General features: G+C 45.9%; 1 protein-coding gene across 3 annotated transcripts in view; it reads left to right on the plus strand.

Moving 5' to 3' along the window:
* Positions 1 to 3,493: 3,493 nt before the first annotated feature.
* MRAS (muscle RAS oncogene homolog) overlaps positions 3,494 to 25,573 on the plus strand; it is a 38,361-nt gene continuing 16,281 nt past the window's right edge. Inside the window, exons 1-3 of one of the 3 annotated variants that reach the window (XM_061462986.1) lie at positions 3,494 to 3,573; positions 3,826 to 4,008; positions 24,040 to 24,250. In XM_061462986.1, the coding sequence (XP_061318970.1) occupies positions 24,058 to 24,250 (193 nt within the window). In that variant the 5' untranslated portion in view covers positions 3,494 to 3,573; positions 3,826 to 4,008; positions 24,040 to 24,057. Of the gene's footprint in view, positions 3,574 to 3,648; positions 4,009 to 24,036; positions 24,251 to 25,573 lie in introns of those variants that run through there. The other 2 variants (XM_061463060.1, XM_061462911.1) reach the window with 2 other exon arrangements.

The raw sequence follows: 25,573 nt of genomic DNA on the forward strand, positions 1-25,573 counted from the left end.
TGAAGAATCTCTTGAGAAGCCCCTCAACTTTTTCATTTGCAGTTCATTTGAGACTGAGCCATCAGGCAGGTCTTAGGCTTTGGTCTCCCTATGCTCTTCTCCCAGTTCAACACCAAAGGTCAAGCCTGCAAGGCTCCACTCTAGCAAGATCTGACCCAGTGCAGGATGGTGCATGCATCTCTGCAGGGTGCAGTCAGGTATAGCTGTCTCCTCCAGCACAACCCAGCAGCCCTCAAAGCAATGCCAGCAGTGCCTTGGGTTAATACCTGGGAGGGCTACCGCATGCCCTGGGATCCCATCTCCACTCACTGCCTCCTCTGCACTGACCTCTTATCCCTGGCTATGTGGCACAGGCAGGAACTTCTGCAGACAAAAATCTCACCTGTTTCACTGTTCCTGCAGAGAAAACATGGCTTTTTTGTGTGTGCAAACTGTCCTTGCCTTGCCACCATGCTGCCCAAGCCCCTGTGCTTGCAGCCACCCACTGCAGGCCTCGGCTTGCGTGCAGCATGCCAAGGGAGGGCAAGGGAAGCTCCCCAGCCAGCCCAAAAGGCAGCTGCCAGCAAAACAAGCAAAGAGGCTCATGCTGCATTAACCCACTCAGCTTTAATGCAGGATAATAAACAGCTACATTCATCTAGCCCTAATAGTGAAACATTATGCTATATAAATAATGTGACCTCTTATTTAGAGACAGTTGGCCTGAAGTATAGTCTGACCTGAGCAGTTCAGAGATTGTACAATCGCTTTAATCTATTAAATGAAGCTGAAACAGACTGGAAATGCTGTGTGCTTAAAGCTGTATGAGGGGAAATGGCTGAAATTTTAAGGTGCTTTTTCCTTTTAGCTTTGCACTCAGTTCCATAGTTTGAAGTGTTGCCCATCCTGAACTCACATACCCCTGGGGGAGGGCTGTTAAAGGAGGGGCTCCGCATGACACCACCTCTGCTGTCAAACTGAACGTGCAGTTCTGTTTGAGGGCTCCTTCGGGTGACTCAGCAGGATACAAAAATGCACTTGAATAGGAGTTGAATTGTATAAACACCCAATCACAGCAGCAATTCTCCTTTAGCAATGTTGTTAAGTAATATGCACTACAAGAAATCTAATGGTGCTCCAGATACTGGCTGGAATTGAAAGAAGTTTTGGCTTTTCTCCCTACATAATTTTAGTATGTCTTACAGGCAGGAAGGCTACCGAGAACTGAGGAATACCCCAAAGACCTGATGTATAGGAGCCAGGCCACAGGCTCTTCCTCTCAAATCTTAATGACTTTGGTATGAAATGCACCACAGATTTTCACGTTTGAGTGTCTGAATACCAGGCTTGGTTTGGAAATACAGCTTTTTGCACAGAAACAGACATGTAGTTGCTCTGAATGGTGATCTCCTTAAGATGCCCAAGTACAAAGCTGGATGCTCAGATTTAAAGATCTAAACCTGAAACCTTTGGCCTACTGGTTCCCAGGAGTGCTGTGTCCCCAGCATTTAGTGACAACATTTCCATACCTCCAAGTGTATAAATCTGTATAAACAATCTGCTGTGTTTTGAGACTCACTAATGGATACTGCTTACCCACAGCTCTGCCAGTGCAGCCCTCACTAGCAGCAAGATGCTCCATCTCTGGTGGTGTTCAAGGCCAGGTTGGACAGAGCCTTGGGTGACATAGTTTAGTGGGAGGTGTCCCTGCCCATAGGGGGATTGGAACTAGATGATCGTAAGGACCTTTCCAACCCTAACTATTCTATGATTCTATATACTCATAGCAAAAAACTCAAGATTCTTCATAGCCAGCCACCTCCATCACTGTGCTGCACAAAGTCTGCCCTTGGGAAACCGAGGAGACCAGTTTGTCCTGGAAGGAAAATTTGCAGCCAACAGAGGAGCCAAGATTTGCACCAAATTCACGTGCAAGCCTGTGACTCCTGTTGAGAAATGGGTGTCGTACAAAACCCATCTGAAGAAAGCACCTCTGTCCAGTGATTCAGTCAGCAAAGCCTGTAGGGGTTCTGGACACATTTCTTTGTGTCTCCAGTTGGGGTGAGATGAGTGCAGACTGCAGGGTGAGCTGGTACAGGCGCTGTGGCCAAGTGTGCTGTAGCCACTTGCTGTGGGGTCTGCTCTCTCTCACCCATCCATGCTGCTGGACCGATGCAGATTTTGAAGCAGAGACACATGTATCTTGTTTGTAAAACGGCAGTGTGTTCTCTGCCTCTTACTTAGGTAAGAAAGACAGCATAGAGGATCTCTCTTGTTTTTTGCAGGCCGCAGTGCAGTGCCAGACTGTCTTGGGTAGACATTTTCAGGGAGTACCAGGGTATGCATAATGCTGATTTTGCACAGGAGGGGAACTGGGTCGTTCACTTGTCTGTGAGAATCAATTCAAGTCATACATCTATTTTGTAAACTAGTATAGAGGTGGGCCCTGACCCAGCAAGGTGAATTAGCAGGTGCCTAAATGCAGCCCCAAGATGCTTTGGGCACTTGGAATGTGCCGGAGCATGCTGCAGGATTGTGCCCAAGATGAACCCATGGTGGAACATGGGACACAGCCAGACCCACCAGTACTTACTGACATGGATATACTGTCATAGCTATTGCCTGCCTCCTGTGAAGGCAAGGCATGTAAATAAAGGAGTGCATGCACAGAAGCGGGTGAAGGTGTGAAGTGGCAAAGGAGTCTGCAGGAGAGATGTGAAGCACTGCTTTGGTTTTGTCCCGAGTGCCAAGGGCACAAAAATGAGGTAGGAAAAGTTTATCACTGCCCATGTGTTCCTTAAGTTCCAACTGGGATGAGGCCTGGCACAGTAAACACAAATTCTGTCACTGTGCTATAAGTTGATAAAGCTTCCTCCTATTTAGTATGAATATATGTATGTGTGCACGCATATAGTAGCTGGTTCTTAACGGCATCGTGTGCGCCGTGTTCACGTGGCATGAACTGCATTTGTACAATCCCGTGCCCTCCGGTTGCTGCCCGGTCCATCAAGCAGCACCCACAGAGGCGCGGTTGTTCTCCCTCCTCCTCTTCCTCGCTCGCCGGCGGCGCCACAGACCTCGCTGCCCGGAGACTGTAGCCGCTCCCTTTCAGCCCCAAACCCCCAGGGCCCGGGATGCCGGGCAGGGGGAGGCGAGGCACCCGGTCGCCCGTCCCCCGGAGCAGCTTAAGGTGCTGCCGCCCGCTCCCGCGGTCCACCTTAACGCGGCGGCGGCGGCGGACGGGCCCATTGCGGCACCGGGGGTCGGTGGGCCCCGTTCCCCCGGGAGCCGCGCCGCGGCCCCGCGCCCGCCGGAGAGCGGCGTGAAAATAAGTCAAAAGTGAGAAACACGCCGCTTGTCACCGAGCCGCAGGTGATGACGGGTCCCCGCCGCTGAGAAACCCCCTCCTGCGGCACCCGGGCCGGCCCCCGGCGGCGGGGCCGGGCTATTTATAGCAGCCGCCGCGGCGATATAAGGCATGGCCGGGTGCAGGCTTCCCGGCCGCGGCCGCCGGGGCGAGCGGGAGCGGGAGGTGGCTGCCGGCGCTGCCCAGCCACGGGTGCCTCCGGGAGGGCGCTGAGAGCGCGGTCCCGGGTGAGCGGCGCTTCAGAGCCAGGGGGTGGAGGGTCGGCGTTGGGTGGCGCTTTTAGTATCGGGGGGAAAGACCAACCCAGTAAATCGCAGTTTGTTTTGTTTCTGTGCGCGACAAGCGACGGGGTGCGGGATGGCGCCGCGAGGAGTTCCGGCGCTCCACGCGTGAAAAGCCCGCGGGCAGGGTGCTCTCGCCGTGACACCCTGGGATAACTGCGGAGAGGCTCTCCCCGCTCTCCCTTCCTCTTCCCCCAGCGACTCCGGCAGCAGCGCGGCGCCCCGCTCTGGCATGAGCCCCCCCCCGCGCCGGGAGGAGTGCTCCCCGGGCACCGCCGCCTACCCTGGCCGGGGATCCGGGTCGGGAAGAACGGGCTGTCGCTGACTGACGCGGCGGAGCCACCGCGCTCAGCAACGCCAGACGCAGAAGGGCTCGGGACGGTACGGTGGTTGCGTGCGCGGCGGCGGCGGATTTGGTGTCCTGGGGGTCTCTTCCCTTCCTTGCTGAACGCTTGAAAAACGGTCCAAAACCACTGTATAAAGCCGTGGTTGGACTGCTGTGGGTTTCATGTCGTGTTCTGGGTGGGTGGTGGCGAGAGGGTTTACTCTGTGCAGGGAGGAACCTTTGTAAACTGGGGACTTGTTTTTTTTTGTTGTGTGTACCCCCCCCCCCAGCAGACTCAGAGCAGAGCCACGCTAATCTTTTACTTTCCTACCCCTTGTGTGCTCTGACCTGTGTGTTGCAAGTTTTCTTATCTTCCATTAAAACCGCTCTTGGACCGCTAAGTACTTTGTGAAAGCTTCCAGATCCATGTGTTTATTTGCTAGACTTCTAGAAGAAAGATACAGATGCTGTCTTTAACTACAAAGAAACAAGGAGAGGAGGATGTACCCTTTTTTTTTTTTTTTTTTTTTTACTTTTTCCCTGCTTTGAGAAAATTAAGTAAACCACAGTTGAAGGACAAGGACTTTTCAGCTGTTGTGCTTGGGAGTGCTCGGGGTTAGAAAAAAAACTGGTAACTTTTGTTCTGTTTTGTTTTTAAAGCGGATCAGAAACAGTGGTTAGAAAATCCTGATTCCCAGACAGAGAAACTAAGTTAAAGCCATGCTGGCTGCAAGTTGAGGAGCAAGTTACGAATTAGACCTTGGATGGACCAGTGTCAGCATCCTGTGCTTGGCTGCTCTAGAAACCCTCCCCAATGAGCTGATCACTTCATCCAAGAAACAGGGACTTTACACCATGGCAGTTCAGAGTAGAAAAGCGCCTGGGCAGAGTCCTGACCCTTGTGTGAGACTCTTCCCCAGCACAAGTAGCTGCAGCTCTACTGCACCCATCAGCTGGCAGTTTCTACATCAGTTGCCTAACCTTAAGAAAGTGTGAAAACTGAAGCCACCAACTTCCTTGGGCATCTTAATTCACCTAAGTTTCGATTTAGGTGGCAGGCTTAAAGGGATGTTACTGACTGGAAACATCCTATTTATGTCTTATCTGGAAACTGTTTATACTGTAGTTGGTACTAAGAACGAGCGCACCACCTTTATAGTCATACCTAGATGTAGAGGTGCTTTCTGAATTTTCACTATGAATATGAATTAGCTTGGGCCCTTTCTGCACAAGACAGATGCATTTCAAAGGCCTAAAACTGCATGGGTCATCTCTTGATATCTTTATGAAAGGTGCCTATCTGTTGCTCTGAATCCATTACCGTTATGGGCATTACAAAAATGAGGTCCATTAATTTAAGAGAAGCTAGGAGAACAAGGATGTGGCACGGCAGTTATAAAGTAATAGTATTAAAAAAACACACTTCTCATTAGCATTGCTTTGGACTGCTTAATTGAGATAGGATTTTTTGTGTACTTATGTCTGAAAATATAAAGCTGACAGCATCCTTTTAAAACTGCATAAGGTGCACATAGAAAAATTGGTGTTTTTCATGTTATAGTTCTGCATCAATTTGTTTGACTTCCTCTGATTTTGTTCCTTTGTTCCAGGAGATATCTCATAGGATAGAGCTTGTAGTCCAGATTGCAGAGGGCCAAGCATCCCACCAGTGTGACTCCTGAACGAGAGCACCTTCATCAGGGTCAGAGCTGGCCCAGCATCTAATTACAGAAATTATGTGAAAGGCAGTTTTTATTTATGAAGTCTTTAGTGGGTGTTTTCACAAGCTTGAAATTTTTTTGCATTGGAACTAAAACTTACAGAAACAAAGCTTGACCTCTTCATGGGGGGAGGTTTTGGTATGGGTTGCATTGAGTGTTGTGTTGTTTTTTTCTTAAATGGACTGAAGCTAACAAAAGGGAGGAATAAAACTGTATCATCTGGTGGTTAAAGAGGAAGTCTTTATCCCCACACACTTTTTGGCAGTAGAGAAGACATGGCATCTGGGGACTGAAAGGAGGAGGATGAGTCCTGTATGTGAGCTGGTGTTGTCATTGGCAAAGTATTACATGAGGGCAATGTAAGGACAAGTGAATGAATGTGATGAATCATTATAATTGACATCATGCTGTGGTTCCTTAGAGCTCCTCTTTAACTGCAGACAGAAACAGTGTCCTGTACCCAAGACCTGCATGGTCCTTTAGCTTGAGCCACATGCTGCTGGTGGTGTTTCACTCTTGAGACCATCAGGGCAGAAACTCTGCTCTCTTCTGATATTAATTCTGGATGGCTCCTTGGGGAAAGCTGTTTGGCTTCATTTCTGCCCTTTTTATCTTTGGTGTGAAATATTTTCTGTGGCTTGATTCAAGACAAAAGCCTCTACATACCTCCTGCAGTTGTCAAGCTGGGCATCCCTGCTGACCCACTGGCCACCTGCAAGTCAATTCATCAGATGGATCAGTCTGCCCAATGTTAGCATAAATCCTCAGGAATGAAGAGGAGAGTGGTTTTGCATGGTGGCAATGTTTGCATAAGCTTTAGATCAGGGTTAGATCTAATATGGAAAACATGGAATTAATTTTCATGGCTTCCAAGACAATATTATAGACAGGGCTGAGGAAGAAAACTGGTGTTAAAAGATACGGAAATGTGCCTTGAAAGTGACCTTTCCAAGATCAACAATATTATTCTTGGTGTCTGAGGCACTCCAACTTAATGAAGTATAAAGCAGAAGGGGTTGGGAGGATTTGGTCCAAGTGAAAACAGAATGAGCGTGGGACTAGCAGATGGGAGGAATGGTTAGCCCCCTCTTTGGTGGAGTTATAGCTGCTTTTTTCTGTTGTTATTGCCTACAGAGGGACTTGAAGATACTTAGTGGGGAGGGGAGTACAGCCTTCCTGTTCTGCTTGAATGTCACTGGCTGTATTTTTATCCATAGGGAAACAAAGGTCCAGTGCTCCAGTGGGTCACATCCGGAGTATTTGTATCCAATATAAATCTAGAGCAAGTCCATCAATTTCAATAACATCTGCAATAAGCCACAAATGGCTCTTTCTGAACAGAGAGGTGAAATGAACAGCTGTAACTTCAGATGCTGGATTTTTTGGCAAACTCTTTTTTTGAGATTTACAACTCTCTTATTCTCCATTTGAGAGTGTAGTGGAGCAATTGCTGATCCATACATGCATGTATATGTGAACAAATGTCAGTGGAGGAGTAATACAAATGGAAGTCTTGCATATAGATCTGGCAAACTGGACACCTGTTCTTAGCTAATGAAACATACAAAAATGTCTCCTGAAATAATGATTGACGGAAGAGGTGGGGGCAGTTTAATGATATTTTAAAGTAGTCTTCTGTACTTACAGTTCTTACTACTAGCTTTCCTGCTATTTTATACTGCTTCAGATGCTAGTTCTTCAGTAAGTGCTGCACAGACCTATAGGTTTCATCAGAGCAGCCGCTCCAGTGGCTGGAGCTAGCTGAAGAGATGGAAAAGCTGTCTCCAGGTACCTTTTCTGACATGCACTGCCTAAAGGCAGGCAGGCAGGCCAAGGTCAGCAACTCTTACAGATATCCATAACTGTGACTCTGCATCTCATTGAGCCTCCTTTTCTTCTTTCTAAAATAGGGTAGTGGAAGTTTCTTCTTTGTGGGGTGTGTTGGGAGCATAAATACAGCAAATGCAGAGATACTTCAAAGGGATCTAAGTATCTGAGATACTCGGGGGCTGGATTTCCCCTTCCTGCTGCTTCTCTTCTGGCGAGAATTTGTTTGCCATTGATGGGTTTGAGCTTGAACTGCTTTCTTGTACTTTCTTCTACTGCTGCTAAAGAGCTGCTTGGAAAGAGTGCTGACATCCCTTTACCTTTTCCCAGACAACATAATGCCTGTTCTTTCTCTTTCAGGAGATCTGCTTCTAGAGAGAGTGTTGTACCAAATATAAGTTTATGCAATGTGCTAGAATTGTTTTATTCTTCATCTTTCCAGCTTTCTGCTATTTAAGCCTTCTTTGTTGCTGCAAATTCCATAGTTTCATACAAAGCCTCTTATTTTGAATATTCATGGTGTTGTATTAACTTGCTAAACCTACCTGAAGTGGGTGCTTGATTTCATGGAGGGGAAAAGTCTAAGTATTTTCCCAAAGGTGGGAAAAATGCTCCCAAATGGTTTGCTGATCTATGATGGTTTGCTGTCTCTGATTATTGCCAACTCTTGACTGCATCTGCTTAGTTCCTGGCCTAGAGATGAGTGTCACTGAGGACTTCCTGGGGACTATTTTGCATCTGAATGGTGACTTGTAGTGGTGAAACATGGAGGGCCAGATTCTTGGTTTATGTAGTGACTGGTGTTAGTCCACTGAAGATCAAGGAGCTGCTCAAAGTTTCCATCATCTCCAGTGAAATCAACTAAAACTGCGTCAGCTTGCAGCCGGTTTACAATAAACCTGTTCCCTGGGCTGTGGTTTAACTTCACTAAATATCTTCCGAGGTCAGGTCTGCTACTCTTGTATGTGAAAATAAGTGTTGGTGTGCTTTCTGATCTGCTGGAGTGTAAATAAAGCAAGAAGGTCTTTCACTTACAGGTTCACTCATCAGCATATATTAGTAACGCTCATCAGCTTTTGACTGGAACTTTGATGGCGTAATTACTCTAAAAGGCTAACATATTCAAAACTACCTGTGTGACTTTGGGAGTTAGATTCCTAAGAGTCTTAGTAATCATTTTAAACAGTAATCAGCTTTTTAAGCCACACATACTCCTGGAAGCTTTAAGAACAGGCTTCTGTTATCATGTCTTTAAAATGACAGTTTCTGGGATGAGGATGGCAGCTCTGCCACCCCACTCATATCAGATATTAAATAAGGAGGTTGAAGAAACAATTTAAAAAATACTGTGGAAAATAGATTCTCATGGGTAAGCCGACGAGAGAGGTGCAAGTTGTAAAAATGTCTACACTTCAGTCACCTGACAGCAGGATGGATGGGAGCATGTATTTTCAGCTATGTCTTTAGGACAGCTGGGAGGATGGCTGATGTTTTGGCCATCACTGTAGACAGACGCAGTTTGGTGTACTGAATTTGAACAGCTTGTGACAGGGACAGTTTGAGTCAGCAGGGCAAACACAGTTGTCAAAAGAAACTGATAAACTAAGAAAACAGCTTTGCATACCCTAGTATTTATGTTTGTGTAGGTAAGACTTTAATTTGTTACCAGTCTTCAGTTTCTTTTTGAGCAGGGATGGATTAGTCTTGGTACCTCTGCAATTTTTAAAGCATTCCTGTAACACTTGTAATGCAAAATCTGTTTATTATGCAACATATCTGTGAGATAGGGGCCAACTGTCCCACTTTTACAGCTGGGGAACTGGAGTATTCAGTAAACCTAAACACAGCATGCAGGATCATACAAGAAAGTCTGCAGCAGGACAGACAGGAGAGTGCTGAAAACTGGGTTTCAATTTCCCTGAAAACCACCAAGCTATGATCTATGCTGTTCCCATCACATTCCTCCTCTGTGCCTCTGAGACAGCCTGGGGCATTTCTTTGGCTAGAAAAGGTGGGGGTTGGCTTTTCTGAGGAGAAAAGCTCAAGCCTGGTGATGAAGGGAGGAAGATGATATATATATGGGGGAAGATGGGGAATGGGTAGCATCACCCAGCTAGAGATTCCACTACCACTTCCTCAGCAAGCCCCGCTTCCCCGGTGCTGGCACAGACTACTTCACAGCTATTGAAACTCTATTCCTCTGGGAAAATCCCTGCTCTTCCTGTGCCCAGAGCCAGCTCTGCTGTATTTAATAAAGTTAGTAAGAGTGGCTGGGTTGGCATGAAGTCTGCCCATCTGCTGCCACTGTGCTGTGTTCCTGTGCTGCCTGGGCTCCCTGGTGAAGGAGAGCTGCCTTCACTCTGTCATAGCCTTAAGAGAGGCACTAGTGCTTTGCTTTTGGGGGAGGAAGCTGTCACAAAGCTGGCAGAAGGAATCTTTTGGGTTGCATGGTGAGCAGTAACAATATGAGTTTTATTGCTCAGAATGTATCCACATTTATGGGATGCTATATTTAAAAGGAGAAAATATGAGTCATGGGGAGCTATGCTAATGCTAAGTATTTATGTCTACCTCTTGTGAGGCTGAAGGCAGCGGGAGTTGAGCAACACTCTTGTGAAGTGTCTAGAGGATTTACGGATCAAACTAAAGCCCACTGAAGTCATCTGTAAGTCACACTGTGCCTTACTTGGGGCCTGTATTATGTACCTTGTGCTGGCTACAGTGAAATAACTGTTCTTGAAAAACCTGAGAGCACTCAGTGCTGTCTGTATAGGAGCTCTCTGAGCTGCAGGCTGCAGCAGAGATCTTACCCTTCCAGCAGTCACTGCTCCTCTGCCGGAGGTCACACCTTGGTCACACATCCAGGGGACAAATGTCCCTGTGCCTCTCAGGCTGTGTCTACAGCACCACAGGAGCACGTACCTGCATGCTCAGTGAGAGCAGGCAGAGCCTGGGCACATCTCGGCTTCTGTCTGTTCCTCTACAAGAGCTGTAGCCCCAAAGAGGTGTAAGGTTGGGGGGTCTGCTGCAGCACAAACTGCAGGAGCTCTCTGTTCAGAGACTGCTAGGGATGCTGGTGTTCATGTACTTTAGCTTATGGCATGTTTTAATGATAATTCATTTGGCTTGAACTTCATAATTATGTACAAGCCTTGGTTTTTGTTTGTTTGCTTGTTTGTTTCATTTAAAAGTTTCTTAATGAAATGGTGTTTTATCTGCAAGTGCCTGTTAATTCAGCTTTCCAACTGTCTGCTTGCCAGTGTGGCTTGGCTCCAGTTGCAGGTAGAAGAAGGGTTGGAGCTGGGATGTCATTGCTGGGTGGGCCAAGAACGGAGAATGGAGAAGGACTCGCTGTGAACAAATCGGACAGCACGTGGTGCTTGGAAAATACAGATCTGGTAACAGCAAGGGGCTCTGCAGCTCCTCTGTTTTGCCCACTTTTTAGAGGGAGTTTTTGAAGCGAGTGTTAAATAATTCTTAAAGTGAAATCTTCAGGTTTATTGGGCATTTTGTTTCCTGGTTTTGGTTTTTTTTTTAAGTATTGGTGTATCAGTATGAAAATGAGCATCTTTGAGCTTTCTTCAGCATATTTTTGAGGGGTACACTGGAAAATGGAAAAAGCCGTAATAGTGTAAGGCTGGTTCTGGTTTGTGGAAACAAATGCTTACTCATCTTACAAATGTGAGAGCTTTTGAATAGGGATCTGTTATTTGCATTGCTGGGAGCACACAGCCTTATGGTGAGTCTGATACACAATAGCTAGAACAAAGACCCACCCAGCCCAAGTTAAAAGCATGTTAATGGGCATCGCTGTAGTGGGAATCTCATGCTTCTTTCTTCTTGAACTGTTCTTCTTACTTAAAAGGCAGCTGAAACATCCACTGTAGCATGTCTCCAGGCACATGGTCACTCCAAAAAAGTGCTTAGAAGATTTTCTTCTGTAAAGTTGTGAGCCTGTGATACAAGCTGTTTACCAGTTGGTTGTTGTGACATAGAAAGACTCCAAAAAGGCATGAAATGACAAAAAGTAACAGGATGCAGATGGAATTTAATCTTTCAGGTACATCCAGACACTGTTATCAGGTCTGTCATCTGTATTTAACATACCCAGATAGCTCTGGAGTGGTCTGCATAGACAGCTGGCAATTTAGTAGAGATTGTGATCTTCAGAAAATATGTGGCTGATGTCTTCTGTAATACTTGGTTTGGAAGTATTAGTGCCACCAGTCTTAAGTACAAGACTTGATGGGTGGGGAACATCTATCTATAGAGTAGGAAGAAGTTATTTGGTATCCAGCATTCAGTCCCAGAAGAATCATGAAGGGATTGACAGTGGCCTGCTGTGGCATGATGAACTGGGAAGGGGGAGATCACTGAACAAATCCCTTTGGCTTAATGTTTGCTGGTGAACTGCACTTATGGACTGGAGGTTGGTTTGATGGCTGCTGGTATTTGGTGGGGTCCCCTGCTAACCCTGGAGGAGGAGGAAACATGCTCCAGTACTCTGGGAAAACTAAGCTGTTGTGAATTGGTTTTGTGAAATGGCAACACAATGTAAAGTGTTGCCATCGTAGTTCTCATAGTGTGTGATCTCACTGGTAATGCACCTGCCTAGCCACAAGTCTACATCAGACATAACAGTCCTTGGAGAGCAAAGTAGGTATTTCCTGAGCGTGTCCTGTGCACACCCTGCTTGGCTTCCGCCTGACTAGACCTTGGTGGTGAAGCATCATAACTGTGGATTAAAAGTCTGAAGATTATGATGAGCTGTAGCAATGAGGTGGACTTCAATGAGTACTTGCAGCTCTTCCCTGAGAAAATATTTTGTAGCTCAAGGGCAGAACGTTTGGAGAGAGACTTCTGTTTCCTCCACATGTTGTGGATGCTTTCAGATTTAATCTGCAAACAGGCAAAATAGCAGGCATAAGGAGCTGAGCAGACCATTTGCTTTCTTGAGGTTTGGTCTGGTCTGAATAGATACTGAATGTTCTGTTAAAATGCTCTGCTGAGCATTGTTTCCTCTGTGTATTCTGTGAAATGGTTCCATGCAGCACAGAGATTCTGACAAGATGCAGCATCACCCCTTTCATGTAAGGAACGAGTGTTTTGTTACGTGATATTTACCTGTGGAGTATTAAGTCCATCTTCAAAAGTTTAACTTGAACTGAACACCTACAGAGCGTGAAAAGTCTTCCCTGTTAATCGGCAAAATTAGCTAAGGGGATATATAATTCCTTATTCTTTTTGCAGTCTACGAAGTCTGTTTAATTAGGCATCTGGGATTTGAATTATTAAATAACAGAACAGTTTCAATCTACTTTCTATTGGTAAAGATCTCCAGAAGCCCGTTTTATTCCTTGGATTTCTAAATTATGAGCTTCAGAAACTCTTTGAACCTCAGGAGGGCGACTTGCTGGATCCAGGAGGGCTGAGAAATACAACTCTTATTCTAAGGTCCCCTGAGCACAGCAAGTCACTCCCCATTGTTTACATACCAGCCTCACAAGAATATGGAAATAAACATTAGGTTGTTGAAGCAAAGCAGAAAAAATATGGTTTTGGCCATATCCCGTGTTGAAGCATCTGCTTGGTTTCATGCAGTGTAAGAATAAATCTTTTTGCTGCACAAAATACTGGGAGCAGTTCTCTGCTTTGGAGGTGAGATTGCGTGATCTGTTTTGAGGTTAAAAAAAAAGATAGAATAAAATAACAGTAGTTGCAGTTTGCCTGGGCTTGGGAAGGCCCACAGAGATGTGCACAGACCTAGCCAAGAGGCAGGAAGGGATAAAGAGGTGTCGTCTAAGCAAAGTAGTAAAGAGTTGCAGAACTCCAATGGTCCATGGAGGTCTTCCACCTTCAAGGAAGTGAACAGGGAGCTGGGGAAGGGAGTAACATGGTCGGGCAGAGGTGCAGGCAGCCCTGGTCAGGGTGTCATTGTGGGCAGCAGGACGTAAGGGACTTACTGACAAAGCCACCTGAACCCAGCAAGCTCCCAAAACACCTCTCAGCCTCAGGAGCAGTCCAGCTTTCCAAGCCCTCCTGACACCAGGGTAATGTGCTCTTGTTCCTGTTTGAGATTGGTACACTTCAAAAACCTTGTCAAATGGAGGGGGGGGGTGGACAGGATGGGTGGATTTGATGACCCAAAATATTTCACCTTCCTAGGGCTGGGCTTATTCCAAACTTGTGTCTCTGGTAAAAGAATATGAACCAAAAGTGCTGAGAGGTGCAGTGGTTAAATTGAAACATGCTGTGGCAAGATTAAAGTAATCTTGTCCCTTACCAGCCCTTAATGCTTTGGGGCTTTATTTTTTATTTTTTTTTTTCCAGGTGGCTGCAATCCATGCTCTCTCTATCTGTGCTGTAATAGAGAGATTTTCATATGCAGAAACATGTCAAGACACTATCGGGATAAACCATCCCATGTTGTGTTACAGCTCCCAAGGTCAAGATAAAATGTCAAGATACCTACAGTTGTCTTTCAGCTCAGATTTTATTTTTGTGGTGTCCTTGAATGTACTGAAAAAGACGTGGAGTAAATGTCCCTTAGGGAGAGCCCAGCAGTTCAAAGGGCCAAATCAAAATTTCTTACCCTTTCTGTGAGTCTTGTATGTAAAATGTGATGCAAATGAGAGAGTGACTTGAGTTGCCAGGACTAAGGCTAACATCTCTTTGGTTGGTGTTTAAAAATAATGGCACTATATAGGCATAGGAGTGGCATATGAGGTCTGCCAGGTCAGAACAACACAACACTGCATCCCAATATTTTTGAGAAAACACCTTGATGTCTTGACTCCATTGTGACTTTGCAGCGGATAGGTGTACTTCACAGCTATGTGGTGGATGGCATTTAAAACTAAATCTTGCTGGCTCCGATGGCAGAGCCTAAACATTTCTATGAAGCTTCTCAGCCAAGGTCTGTAGGGGATTGAAACTCAGGAGAACTTGAGCAAGGAAACATATTCAAACAGAGCAGAATAATTGAATCAAAGCAATGCCTTTGAAGAGTTAATCAAGGACCAGAGATGATTCTTTGAAAGCAGCCCTTGGTCTGACTCAGAAACTTTGTCCAGTTACTTTGTTTTGTTCAGTTCATTCATGGTCTTACCTGTGAAACAAGCCTTCCTATTGCCCAGGTAAAGCATCAGTCATGTACACCTGTGGGAGCAAGTGCTCTCTACCACTCCAGGTACAACTGCTCATAGTACCACTCACATTTAAGGGAAGGTGAGTGTGTCTAGCCCCAGTAAATAACGAGCAATGTGGTGATATCATTGTCTTATCAATGCTTTATTCTCTTGTCCCATCAAAGGTCCTTATCCACCCCTTCGTCAGTACTGAGTGGTGTGTTTGCTGTGGGGAAGGAGGATCTTGGTGGGTCAGCTGTAGTCCAGCACACCTCATCCGTCTGACACAGCACCTCCTCAGGGAACCTGACTGGACAGTTTCTGGAAATCTGTTAGTGTCAGTCCAATGATAAGACAGATAGCATCATCTTTTGTGTGGGGCACTGGGAGGCTGAGTACTTCTGAAATGAGTATATGTACGTGTGGTGTGTTTTTCCTGTGTGAATGTGAGAACCAGTTTATAGGGAAAAGCAGAAGACATTGTTTAGTGTGTGTTGAGAGATGTTTTGTGGCAATGGCAGTGGAGGGTATGCCTCTCCCTTTTCCCTTAACTGGGAAAAGACTCTGTTGTTGCTTTTTCTTTTCTCCTTTTTTTTCCCAAATGGCAATTGATTATCAAGGAGGTTTATCTTTTCCTAAAGTTGAGTGGATTTCTGATGTGATTGCGCAGAGGTAGTGGTGGTTGGAGCCCTGCTGTTGCCTCACTCATAGGAGGTGCTTCATGAGAGTGCAAAACACTTTTGAGGTATGATTTCCCATAGCATGCTAATCCAGTGAAGTGCTGTAGACTTACTTGCTGGCTCTGTTCGAATCCATAATGCAGCACCATCTGTCAAACTATGGGGCATAATGAAAGTGTTAATGAATGTACATATATACCCTCCCACGCAGCTGCAAGTTGAATGACTTAAAAGTTGAGGCAGAGGGTTTAGACAGAGCATAGAAGGAACCAGGCTTAGGGTATCCTGATGCAGGTCTGTGCTGAAACTAGTGGGTGGGCGAGGGGTGGACAGGGGTCTAAAGCTGGGTCAACTGACCTATAGGGTGCTTTCAAAGATGTGCTGATTTTCAGCTGCTGCTCACCAGTATATGGAATAATCCACTTGTGACACCCGAGAAGAAACTTTCAACAGGAAAGCACAGGTACTGCGCAGCACTGGCTGGGACCCCAGTGCATCTTTTCCAGTGGGGTATCCTCATAGGATGCTTCTCTCTGGTACTGGCAGGGTGAATGCACTCAATAGGAGGGAGGGTTTGAGTCATGCATAGGTAAACTCTGTTCCTCAAGGGTGGTTTGGCCAGTTGCCTGCTGGTCTGAGTGTCAGGGTGTGCATTTGCCACCAAGAGGGTTTGCCCAGGCTGGGAGGGAGCTGACAGCCAAGGAGGTAGACAAAGAGCAGGGCTGAGAAGAGGCACCAGGGCTGGCCTGGCACATTGCTGGAATGCTGGCAGTCCTGCAATGCAGCCTGTACTCAGGCGGGTTCATGGGGACATTATGACTGTGCAGAGCTGTACATCACCATATGCAGGGCAGAGGAGGTGGCCATACACCCCCTCCATCCTGCTCCTCACCCTGGTACCCAGCCCCAAGCTCTGCTCACTCTCCTTTGTCAGACAAGCCTGTTGGATTTGCCAAGTATGGAGTCGCCTCTCTAGCATGTTGTGCGTAAATAAGAGGCTCATGCTCTTGGTGGACACTGTGATGAGCCTGGAAAAAATTACTGTTATGGGTCCTGGGCCAGTGATGAGATCTTGGAGTATTCCAAGTGACAGAGTGATGATATGGACCCAGAAAATGGCTAGAAAATAGCCTTCAATGCAGTTCTCAGATTTAGAGTCATGAAGTTATACCTAAAATCTGCCAAGTTCCTATTTAAGTAAACCTAAGAGATTGTGTCTATATGAGTATGGGAGATGGCTGTTCCTTCATCTTCTGAAGACCATGCTGGTGAAGCTTTACTAAAGCTCCAGTGTCACAGGCTAGCATGCTTTGTGCTCTACTGTATTTGTAAATCAGTATGAAATGGGCTGTGGGGAACCAGGAGGACTGCCCTCAACCCAGGAGCCTAGGAAGATTGACAGCCCTGTGCCCTGGGGTGTAGAAGTGTTGCATAAACATCTGTGCTATCTCATAGCTCACAGGTAATTCCAGGGAACACTGTGATGTGGAAAGGGAATGGGTGATCTGTTTCTCCATACATTATGGACAACATATGTATGTCTTTTTTTCCTAGAAAGAACATAGTCATGAGTTAAGTTTTGGAGAATGTGTGTGGTAGAGGACAGGCTTTGGAAATAACCTGGAGATCCCCACTCTTCTCACTTTCCTGTGTCTGCCACAAGAGAGGGAGCATCCACCTGGGACTTGATAGCATTTAACCATCCTCTCATGGAAATGCTATTACCAGGGACCTTCACAGCCTTCAGCTCTCTACAGCTGTCTGAAGAGATGCAAAATGTGTTTGCCAGGAGGGAAGGGAGTCTTTAAAAAGCCATTTACATCCCAAAAGACATCCGGTAGCAACACTGGAGATGTAAAAAGCATTAAATATGGAATTGAGCCTGACTGGAAGACAAACTTGGAGCTAAATGCATTGACTGATTTTCAGGAGGGTGACTGGAATGAGATGGCCCTGTACCCTTTCTATTCATAAACTACCTCCAAAGCAGCCATAGGTGCCATCTAGTCTGTGCATTGACTCAACCCTGTGCATGACATGATGTGCGTAAGACCGCAGTGCAACAAGCCATCAAAAAGCTGGGTGGATGGATGGGTGCCCCCCTTGTTTTGGCAGGGGGATGCTGGGCCATGGTGGGGAAGGTGGGGCGGAGCTGTGAAGCTGGTCCATGCTGGGCAGTTCTTGGTGCTGCTCAGGATCCCCCCACAGCCCCATGCTATGGTATATGAATTCATTGCATGGACCACTTCTGACTGCCCAAGGCAATGCTGGCCAAGGCCAGGAGAACTGTGCCATGCACATCTGGCTGCATCACCAGCAACAGGGCTGTGTGCAGGCAGGAGAGCATCTGGCTGCAGAGCACTGCTGTAGCACTGGGTCATTGCTTTGGAAACCTTACAGAGCAGCAAAGCGACCCAGGGCAGTAGATTTGGGGTCTTTTTATTGGTGTGTCAGCAGGCTGGGATGTGTAGGAGGGAAGCTGCCCATTTCCAGGGATTGTGTGAGCAGGAAGGGCAGCTATTGGAATTCGAAGCCACTTCCTCCACTATAAATTTGTTCTTGTGTTATCTCTGGCTGGGCAGGGCAGGGGAACATCTTGGCTATCTGATTTTTTGCTACAGTATGTTTAGGTCAGCTTCATCAGTTCCATGATAGCATAGGAGAGGCATTCCTGGCCTCACGAGCAAAGAATTTTCAAGATTAATACCAGGAATCTGTCATCCCCTAATGTTTCCTGAGAGAATTGGAAAGAAATGAGTATAGAAAAGGATGGTGGATTTAAATACCCATGATGTGATGGAAGTAAAAGTAGCTGAGCCATCTGCTTCTTCAGGCTCCAGTTAATGTGCAGGGATACTCTCATTTCATGTGTTGGCAAAATACTTGGATCAACCTGCAGTGGACACTCCTAAACTGGCAACCATGTAGTTTTAATCAAGGTCTGAGTGATACAGGAATGAATCTTGTGTAACTACTTTCTGGTCACGTATCCTTATTCTCTTACAAAACTGTAACTCTGCAGATGACCCAGATCTGACTTGAGTGTTGTTTTTAATTATAAAAATAAAAAATAAAAAATTCTGGCTTCTGTATCCAACTGTTGGCTTGTCAGCGTGACAGGAATCGTCTTATGTATTTTGAAAAGGGCACTACATCACCGAGAGAAGTGGGCTGAAGATTAATGGAGTTGTGGGAGGTGGGGGAGGAGTTGGGGGAGGGAAGCAGAGTTTGTTCCAGATGACATTTGTCAGTATGATCAATGCATGCTGTGCTGCATTTGCATACAGATCAGGACACGGACAATCATGTGCTTCCATGTAAATAGGAGTGAACCTGCAGCCCAACCTGGCCACTGGAAAGCTGCTGCTCAGTGCTACAGCAAGGGCTCCTTATTAGCGCTTAAGGATTAGCAACACAGAGAGATGGGGGCCGCCTACCACCTAAGCAATTTTCACTGACGTGGCTTTTTATTAGTATTATTTCTTCAGACTATAATTCCATGTTTCCTGAAATAACAACCAAGTATTCATCAGGCAGCTACTGCCTTTAGCTGCCTTTTGTGTGAATCTGAAGTGCTTCATTACTCCCCTGGTGTGTTTTCTTTCTCTTACAGTAAATCTGAGCAGCATCTGTGTGGTGGGGGTGGTGATACGATCTTAGGTTGAAAAGGAGAAAAGGTCTGGCTGGCACAGGAAGCCAACGAGGAGCTCAGAGAGCATAGCCTTCAGGGTTCAGCATCTTTTTTGCACTGGAGGAGAATTCACAGGCCACTTCCAGGGTTCACAGCTACATCCGCCAGATTCAAAACCCAACCAGTTGCAGCTCTTTATTGCTGGGTTGAGGATTTTCTTTTTAAACAACAGTTGGATTTTGGCCTTATTTTTTTCTCCTTTTTAGTAGCACTCTTGATAGTGCTTTGATCATTGCTCCAAAAGGAAATGCCTGTAATTTCCTGTGCAGGTCTTGCCAGGTGCTGGGCTCCATCAGATATCCTGGAAGCTGATGGGAGTTGAGAGCACTCTCACCTGATAGGATCCACCTTATTAGAAAACCTCAGAGAGTTGAAATGTCACTTGTGTTTTTAACAACTTAATGCCATAACTACAAAGGGCATTAGGCTCTGGCTTCCCACACGACAGATATCTTCCATGATGACTTCCCACTGAAGACCAGCTTTTGCTTGGTGTGTTCTTTTTGAGGCATTGACCAGGCAGGAAATCTGCTAGACTGGAGGAAACCTGGCTAAGAGTTAATCATCTTTCTTTAATAATTGGTAGTGGTTGTTCATACACCTTTTGCTCTCAAAAAGTTTGGGACACAGTCATGCCTACTTGAGGGAGAAATTCCTGGAGTTCATTCAGTCCTCATCAGTATAACTCGGGGGAAGCAGCTACCTCCTAAAAGGGCATGTCCTGTGTTTCAAGGGTTTTCAGTAGCTCCCAGCCCAAGGGATTGCCTACAATGCATAAGACTGAACTATTTTTGTACCTGGCGAGCGTCTCTGGGTGTGTTGTGGTGGTTGTGTGGCTGCAGCCAGCAGTCTGCAGGAGGAACAGCGAGGGAAGTGTTCAGATCTTGTAGTGTTTCAGCCCTTGAGGCATTGCATGTTGCTGCTAATGCTTGCAGAGTGGCCAGGTAAAAGGGCATAATTGAGTGAGCTGTGGCTAGAGGAAGAGTTATTAATTGCAACCATAGGAGTAGTTGGCAGCCTTGGTGGCCGATAGTCTTCCTCAGCCTCAAGTGAGGTTGGTGTCCTCAGGTACACAGAGCTCTGGCAGGGTGTATGCGAAGAGCTATCTATGGGCCAAACCAAGCCAATGATAGAAAAATTCCCTTGGCCATGGGCTGGTGGAATTGGTCAGCATACATGCATACACTGAAGTATATGCTGAATCTAAACCTCAGCCTATTGCTATAGTGGGTGCAGGCTCCCTAAAGTTGTCGGTGTTGGAGTGCTGCAGCAGAGGAGGAGGGATCTGGTGGTTCCCACGCAGATCCTGCTGCAGCTTTTTCTCGAGGTTTCATAACATATTTAAGCAATTTCTGTTGTGTGTTGCCATGGAGACGGTAAATCACTGCCATGTGGGCTTCTCTGTCAGGGAGCCGGTGTTTTAATTGCACTAACCTCCCCTGCACATTCAGGGCTTGGCTCTGAGCTCGTTTACCTGCTGTAATGATTTTGCCCTGGGAGCTCTGCCTTAAGGAGAGCAGAGCTGGAACCTGGTTTAGGGGTACTTATACATCAGATATCTGGAGTTGATTTTATTATTGTCATATGTGGCCATACCTCTGCCCAGATGAACAGAAACTACAATGATTTACACAATCTGAAATCTGTCCTACTTACATTCAGGGCGAGTGTTGCAGTGAGGATAGGGATTAGTTACAAAACCTACATCTTTTGGTGACCTGTTGGGGCTTGGTGGTCCAGTCACACAAACCAAGCTGAATTTCTCCATCTTTGGTGTCTTTATGTTGCTTAGCTGCTCCAAGGCAATAGCTCTTCCACTCCATTCCCATGTCCAGAGAGGTAAATGGGGTTTTATGCAGTTTATTCTGCCTCTATAAAAAAATACCAATTTTGCAGAAGAGGCTCAGCCCCGATAATAGTCTTGGGTCAGCATTTCCCTTTTCTCTTTGACATCTGGCCGAGGACCAGACACATTTCTGACTGTCTCAGCATTACTGGCTTGTGCTGTCAGGACATAGGTCTTGCCAGCGCGTATGAAGACAGTTGTATAAATCAGCCTCCTTCCAGTGACTTAACCAGAGCCCCGACAGCATTCATCAGTGTAGGGTATGAATCCTTCTTTTGGCTCCTTCAAAATAAACAACTATATAAGTTGTAAGATGATTATCATCAGAGCTTATTAGTGTATTACCACATGCTGCTTTGTATTCAGACAATGGATAAAAACATCTGTGCTTCATTTTTCTCACTCAGATCTACAGCAAACACGCTTATTCTTGCTCCCATCTGAGGAGGACTCTGTCAGTACTCTGGCCAAAAACACTTGAAAATCAGCCCAAGTCTTGTGCACTTGCCTCTAGCAACATAACCAGCCACCATGGAAGCTGTGCACACCTTTGTGAGTGTTTAATGTTTTCCAAAAGGTAACATATGTTGATTTTAAGGCTTGATTTATTGGCTGGTTTAGATGATAATCTTGTCAAGGCATGAGCTATCTTCTTGCTATGGTTATCAGGGCAGGTGGAGGTGTAGAGGGATTAAAGTACTTGGCTTTCTCTGAAAAAAGGTTTTCATTACATACCTGCATGTTGAGAGCACAGGGCCTGCCATCTCAGTAAGAGGAGGAGTGTTTCCATGAGCAGTAGAAACAGCCTTATAGAAACATCTAATCTTGCTGCCTTTTGACACTCAATAGAAGTTTTCGTCTGTTCATGATAGCATCACCTAAAATACAGGGCGTTGTGCTCAACAAACCAGCCTACAGTTCTTTAATTTTACTTCTTTTTTCTTCCCAGTTCTTGCTGTTCTCCCCAGGCTACATAATATTCAGCCTGGTGGCTTAGGTGTTTTCTATGACAGTACAACCCAGTTCAACCCATAAGCATGTTGGACAGTCACTGTTTGTACAATGGGCTAAATATTATCCTAGTACTTTGAGAAGCGTTTCATGCAAGATAAGCTCGAGGCTTCTTAGGAGTGAGTTGAAGGGACTGGTACAAAATGTCAGTGAAAATGTAACACTTGTCTGCCAAGCAGTAGCTTGTGGTTTTGTGATGAGGTCAAAAATCCTGCACAAACGGAGTTTGGTTTTCACATCCGCAGCCTGTCCCCTTCCATGTTAGTAACAATCTGTCTTTCATACCGCCTGGCCAGAGCTGCTCTGCCATCTAGAGAAGGATGGGATGAAATCTTGGCCACAGGCAAAGTAAAAAATTGTCATCAAAATGTTGGGGGGAAGGGTTAGTGTTTTAACCAGGGTCTGTATCCTAACAAGCCTGTGTGAGGACTGTCTGACCTGAGCAGGATTACACAGAAAAACTTGGTCTTTCAAGCAAAAAATTATAAAATTAGTTAAAATTCCTACGTTTCTATGCAGCCAAGCATGCTGCTTGCTGATGTATGATCTTGTAAATATGAGAAAATTGCTTACTGTGCCAAAATTCAGGGTGAGAAACCTTTCCTTGGGGTTATGATGAGGAACTGCAGTAAGACTGGTTGAGACCTCAGCTGGTGCTTTGTCTCATTCTCTCCATTCAGCAGCTCCTGCTTACAGTGGAAATTCTTGTTGTTGTCAGGAATTCCCTCCAAAGATAGTTTAGAAACAAGCATACTTAATCGTGTTTCTTCTTGCTCTGAAGATATTGGCTTGCCTCAACCAGGAGAAGAAGCCTTTGCAGTTCTTACTAGCCTCAGTGATCTCATCGTTGTGATCACATTCTTTCTCTGTCTATAGGGTTTTCTTTCCAGAGAAGAAACTAAGACAGTTCCTATACATGTGATTCAAGGAGAATTGGGATGCCAACAGTTTATGGAGATACCCTCAGTGCAGCCAGTCCAGGGCAGTCTTCATCCCCCCTTAGCACTGATCCCAGCCAGCGTCTGCAGCCCAAAGAAAGAGCATGAGAAAAAACAAAATGGATGCGAGCAGCTGCCTGCAGAAAGTGTCACCACAGCTGCTCTCGTGCTGGAAGGCTTGTGTCAGGAAAACCAACACCAAGGAAATAGCTGCCCTCTTTTATCCTTATCACTGGTGCTGCCTGCGGGCGGGTGGAGGGCACTGTCTGCCTTAGCATATGTACGAGAGTGCTTGCCTAGCTTCTTAAACAAGCTGTCAGGGCTGCTGGGTGATGAAACAGGCTGTTCAGCAATGACTGCCCCTTCTTTCTCCACACACGTGTACCGTTGCCCAGTTGCAGCCAGTGAATATTTTTCTGCTTTCTTGTTAAGAGTCAGTTCCTCCCTGGCTCACCCAGGATGGGGGAGCAGCGTGGCTGTGCTGCAGGGGAAGCTGCTCTCCTGGCTCTTTGGGCTGTGTCATAGCCACAGAAACCAGCCTTCCTGCCACAGCAGGGTTGGGGCTATTGAAAAAGAAAGAAAGGCAAAACAAAAGACACTTGTTGTTCCTGGCCTGCTGCCACCTAGTTTTTATTACTTGAAGATAAAACAGAAGAGAGCAGCTAAGTGCATTTTTGTCTGCCGCAGAGCCAGGATTGGACCTTTAACTCCAATTTCATCCATCACTGCTGGTTCTGCATGTGGTTCTGACACCAGGATGCTTGCTGTACCCTGTGAATGAAGCACCATTTAATGCCTGCTGTACCCTAGGCTAAGCAGTCAACAATAGCAAGGCTGTGGCTTATCAATGGGATTTGGTCACTGACAACTGGAAGTTATCTGGAGCTTGAAAACTGCGCTGAGCCAGGCTGATTTTTGGCATGGCCATGTGGGCACAGCCCATATGGGAAAGGTATTTAGATGATAAAAGTTCTGCACTCACATCTGTGGCAGTTAGGGATGCTTGTAGATGAGGCAGGAGTAGACTGAACCACAGTGGGGGGGTTGTCTGCACTTCTAAGTGGTGTGTCTGAGTTGTGGTAGAGCTGGTGGGGAGCATAGGTGCTGCCACTCCTGTCCAAAAGGACTCTGGATGTCAGTGCTGCCTTCGTCCTTGCTTCTTAGGCAGCAGGTAAAAGCAGCCTTGTGCATGTTGTCCTCTCTTTGTTGCTTATGGGTGATCAGAGATGATCTCTTTCTTCAGCAGGTCTAGCACGCTGGAAGCATGGCTACAAGTGCCGTTCCTAGCGAAAACCTCCCCACATACAAGCTGGTGGTGGTTGGAGATGGTGGCGTGGGGAAGAGTGCTCTCACCATTCAGTTTTTCCAGAAGATTTTTGTGCCGGATTATGACCCAACTATTGAAGACTCCTACCTGAAGCACACGGAAATAGACGGGCAATGGGCAATTCTTGATGGTAAGCAAACTACACTCATCGTCCCTCTTCCCTTACAGTTGAGCAAAAGTGCAAATAGACCTCAATGCCTTCCACAGCATATTGTGCCCCTGTGCTCCTCCTACTCTTCTGTGGGCTGCAGGAATTTCAGTGCAAACTGGCCTGTGAGCTGCAGTGTGTGGTCTGCAACTGATCTCCAGCAAAACTTCTGCTTCCAGTTGCTTTGGTTCCAGTTCTGCACAGAAATGTTTCTAACAGAAGTGTAAAAACCTATAGATCATCATAGACATTTGGGGTAGGTTTCTGCAAAAGATGAATTATAGCACTGTGAGGTAGCTCTTGCTAATGGTACTTCATTGTGGTTAGGCTCATCCCTTGGGAAATAACACTGAGTGGGTAACTGAATGGGAAAGATAACCAGAAAGAACATTTAATCAAAGCTGTCATCCACTGACAGTGAAGAATTGTAACACCTCTTAACTCCCATCATTCAGGCATGATGTTTTCATATCTAGTTACCTTTTTCATTTAACTACGGGTAGGGTAGCAGCGTGGAGAATTGCTGCAACCAAGATCTTTCAGTTCTTTGAAGAAAAACTGCTTTTTTTCTCTCTCTCCTTTTTTTTTTTTTTAAGGCACCTAAAACCCAAGAAAACCCCAACCAGCCAATACCCCCCCCCAAAAAAAAAAAAAAAAAAAATCTTGATTCTGCAGATGAGGAAAATCCCTTATATTACCTAAAGCTATAATTTACTAGTTTGTACTACAAGACTGACCATAGCCATAAGGGGAATGTTGCTGTTAAATGTTACAAGTTTTATTTGGTTTTATGCAGCAGTTAGGTAGTTCATCAAAGCAAGCATTTTGTGCCTTAATTACCAAGGTGCATGTATGTGGCCACTAACACAACTGAACTAAATTTAACCTTACTTGGATCAAGGTCCTACCCTCCACCCTTTTGTCAGCAAGGTGCTGAACATTTTTGGTGTCTCTGCATATGTATCATTGGTGTGTGGGGACAGAAAACTGGGGGAATGACATGAGCGGTGGAATGTGGAGGCTGGTCGGGTTTCCTGTATAGACCACAAGCTTGGTCTGTATACTTGACATCTTGGTTGTGCTCTTAAGTACAAAGCCCAAATGTGTCTCTTGTTTTAAACTGCATCAGAGAGACCTGCACTCAATTAACCATCACATAATGTACCTGTGCACCTCTTTTTTAAATGCCAGTATTGTATAAAAGAAAAATCCAGTCCTGCTGTAAATGAAAACCATACCTTCTTTTTAGTCCAGAATCCAGCCCTCTAAGAGGAGCAATCTTTATCTTTGCTGGTATGCTCCATG

Source organism: Pezoporus flaviventris, unplaced genomic scaffold, assembly GCF_033815535.1.
Source record: "Pezoporus flaviventris isolate CSIRO_AGI_PZ_B2104156 unplaced genomic scaffold, CSIRO_AGI_Pfla_v1 ptg000001l, whole genome shotgun sequence".
Lineage (NCBI taxonomy): Eukaryota > Metazoa > Chordata > Aves > Psittaciformes > Psittacidae > Pezoporus > Pezoporus flaviventris.